The sequence below is a fragment of the Arachis ipaensis genome, chromosome B10 (assembly GCF_000816755.2).
Source record: "Arachis ipaensis cultivar K30076 chromosome B10, Araip1.1, whole genome shotgun sequence".
Lineage (NCBI taxonomy): Eukaryota > Viridiplantae > Streptophyta > Magnoliopsida > Fabales > Fabaceae > Arachis > Arachis ipaensis.
In genome coordinates, this window is record NC_029794.2 from 134907189 (window position 1) to 134910252 (window position 3064).

The 3064-nt window shown below is 28.5% G+C and overlaps 1 protein-coding gene across 1 annotated transcript; it reads right to left on the reverse strand.

Moving 5' to 3' along the window:
* LOC107621215 (O-acyltransferase WSD1-like) lies at positions 1021 to 2507 on the reverse strand. The gene is made up of 2 exons (XM_021114744.1): positions 1918 to 2507; positions 1021 to 1416 (listed from the first exon to the last, which is right to left on the reverse strand). The coding sequence occupies exons 1-2, from the start codon at positions 2413 to 2415 to the stop codon at positions 1021 to 1023; spliced, it is 894 nt and encodes a 297-aa protein (XP_020970403.1). The 5' UTR covers positions 2416 to 2507.

Consider the following 3064-nt stretch of genomic DNA (forward strand, 5'->3'; position numbering starts at 1 on the left):
TATACTCATGTCACCTAATTTTTTAAAAAATTTAGAATCGATATAACAATAAACCAACAACTTTCCAAAAAAACCTTTAGCACAAACAAACTAAATACAAAATTCTGTTATTCACTCTTAATTAGTAGTTTTCAAGTATTATTATTGGATTAGTCCTAATTTTTTGATAATTTAACTGTCAAGTACATTTGATACAAATAAATTTTTTTTAAAATAAAATTAAAATAAAATAAAATTTAAGAGTATTTTAAAATTTTTAACAGATTTTAAATTAAAATATACCTTTTTTTTATTTTGTTTTATTGTAGTCATGTCACCTAATTTTTTAAAAAATTTAGAATCGATATAACAATAAACCAACAACTTTCCAAAAAAACCTTTAGCACAAACAAACTAAATACAAAATTCTGTTATTCACTCTTAATTAGTAGTTTTCAAGTATTATTATTGGATTAGTCCTAATTTTTTGATAATTTAACTGTCAGGTACATTTGATACAAATAAAATTTTTTTAAAATAAAATTAAAATAAAATAAAATTTAAGAGTATTTTAAAACTTTTGACAAATTTTAAATAAAAAAATACGTTTTTTTTTTTTACTTTGTTTTATTATAGTCCATTTTATCTTGCACATATCTTTTATTTTATGTATAGTTTAAGATGAAGAAGAGATTAGAAGTGAACGCACAGTAGGTAGACCAGTTGCTGTAAAATAAAATCGTTTAATGGGATGATTAGCCAAAGCCACTTGTTCCACAGGTCCAACCACATTTGAGATTATAACACTTGAATTTGCCACCGTCTTGTAAGCATGTTTTGCTGCTGCCTGAAAATTATTCAATAACATTAAATAAATTAACCCGTTAAAGATGAATTCATTTAAGGGTTTATCGTTGGTTAATATATTATTGTATTTATAAAATAAAATTTAAATTCTGACACTTGATTAAATAGATAAGTGAGTTGACCATTTAACCAATTCGAGTTGGTTAACTAATTTGAGGTTTACTCAAAATAAAACTATTTTTTTTGTTGGACAAGAAATGTTGAGCTACAACAAACCTCTGTGCCTTTAATTTTGTCCAGCATCCGCAAAATCAAACCGCTTAAAGGAAGGACCGAAGAATTTCTGAGCCCAATAATGATTTTGTGGGCCTCCAAAACAAAGTCAAGTGGGTTGCATGTATTGGCATCGCTTAATTTGGGTATTGGAAGGTGGAGGGAATGAAATCGATTCCCCCATGAAGTGTCTGAATTAGTTTGAAGCATCTCCTCCACTGATTTGTAAGCTCTAATTTTTCTTGCATTAAGCATCACTATTGCTGTTGCTTGTGTTTTTCTTGATTCATAACTCTTTGCTTCCATATATAACCTTATTCCCAGGAAGATCATGCCAACTAGGGTATCATTTGTGGTCTGGATCATTAACAATATAAAGAGTTATATTTATTATCATTAACAATATAACCTTTTCTTAAGGAAAAAATAATATACTTTGTTAAATAATTTACCCTAAATAATAATAATAATAATAATAATAATAATAATAATAATAATACATAGTAATTAAGTATTTAATTTATTTAAAATAATAAATTTTCAAATGAATGTTAACAACTTTGTCTCAATTTTTCTAGTAAAAAATATTACACTAACAAGTCTACAACAATTTTGACAAACAACAGTATTTTGGATTACAAATCGCCACTAAACTAATTTACAGCTATTTCATATTGTTATGAAAACTCTTTTGCGACAGTTTTGAGCAACCACCTATGTTACGAGTGCAATTTGGGAAGCAAGTATTTTTTTTATTAAAAAAATACTATAATTATTAGAAAATAGAATATATAAGTGTTTGCAAACCATAATTTCTCTTCAGGAAAAAAAAAGAAGAAGAGAAAGAAAAACACTTACCACTTTGAGCTTATTTTTTACCACTTTAAAGCTATCCAAAGAGAGAGTGACATTTGAGATACCAAAACCATGTTTGAATTCCTTATTCTCTGGCCTTATTGGTGATTGATCATCAACAATAAAATTTGAACCTCTTAATATGTTCCATCCAAAATCAGATGCACTTTTAAACATTGAAAAGATGGATTCAGGTAATCTCTTAATAGATGAAGTTGTTGCATGGCTTGAAGGAAAGGTTATGGGAATTGAAGGATCATCAACTCTTTTGACACATGAAAGCAATGACCCCATTAGGGTGTAGCCATCTCCTAAGGAATGGTGTAACTTAACTACCGATGTACCCGCAGCATTGTTTTTCCTTGTTGGATACTTAATTAGATGCACTTCCCAAAGTGGTTTATCTTGTGCTAATTTTTCACCTCCTATCTTTGACATGTATTCATCAAATTCTTCATCATAGAATTTCACACCCTTCTTTGCAAATATTGGAATCTTCATGTGTTCTTTTAGATTCACATCAACTTGTTTCCATTGCTTCTTTCCTTTTTTGTCTTCAATTTGATAAATTTGTTATTCCGTTAAAAATAGGATAAATAGTCAAATTCGTCTCTAAAAAATTATTTATTTTTCAAATAATAATAAGGTGAAAACTCAGGTGAAGTCGACTTCACTTGAAGTTGATAGCTGAGAGCCTTTAGACGATTTGACTGATTTGACTAAATTTTCATCCAACGGCTCTCAGGTATCAACTTCACGTAAAGTCGACTTCACCTGAGTTCTCACCTAATAATAATAGAATTTACCATGATAGAAGAGAAACGTTTGTTGAGGGGAACAAACACGTCTCCAAGCATTTGCATGACCTTTGATTCATCAATTGGAATCTGAGACTCAAAAACCACCATTATAGATACGTTATAGGCAGAGGAGTTGAGGTAACTCGATATTGGACTCACCGCCATTGGAGCATCTTTCTCAAACTCACTCATATTTTTTTATGTTTTTTTTTTTCAATCCAAATTATTTTGAAGAAAAAGAAGACAAACATGTATTTATATCGAGAAGGTTTCTCATGTTGGTGAATACCTCACGTTTAATATGTTTTTATTTTTATTTTCAATATTTTAAATTTATCTCTATTATTAAT

What these genes read in the sequence shown, in the direction of transcription:
- LOC107621215 (XM_021114744.1), bottom strand. Translation starts at nt 2,415, where the DNA reads ATGAAGATTCCAATATTTGCAAAGAAGGGTGTGAAATTCTATGATGAA. An exon ending in TAAAAAATAAGCTCAAAGTG is followed by an intron (nt 1,417 to 1,917) that starts GTAAGTGTTTTT and finishes TTAATGATCCAG; the next exon opens with ACCACAAATGATACCCTAGT.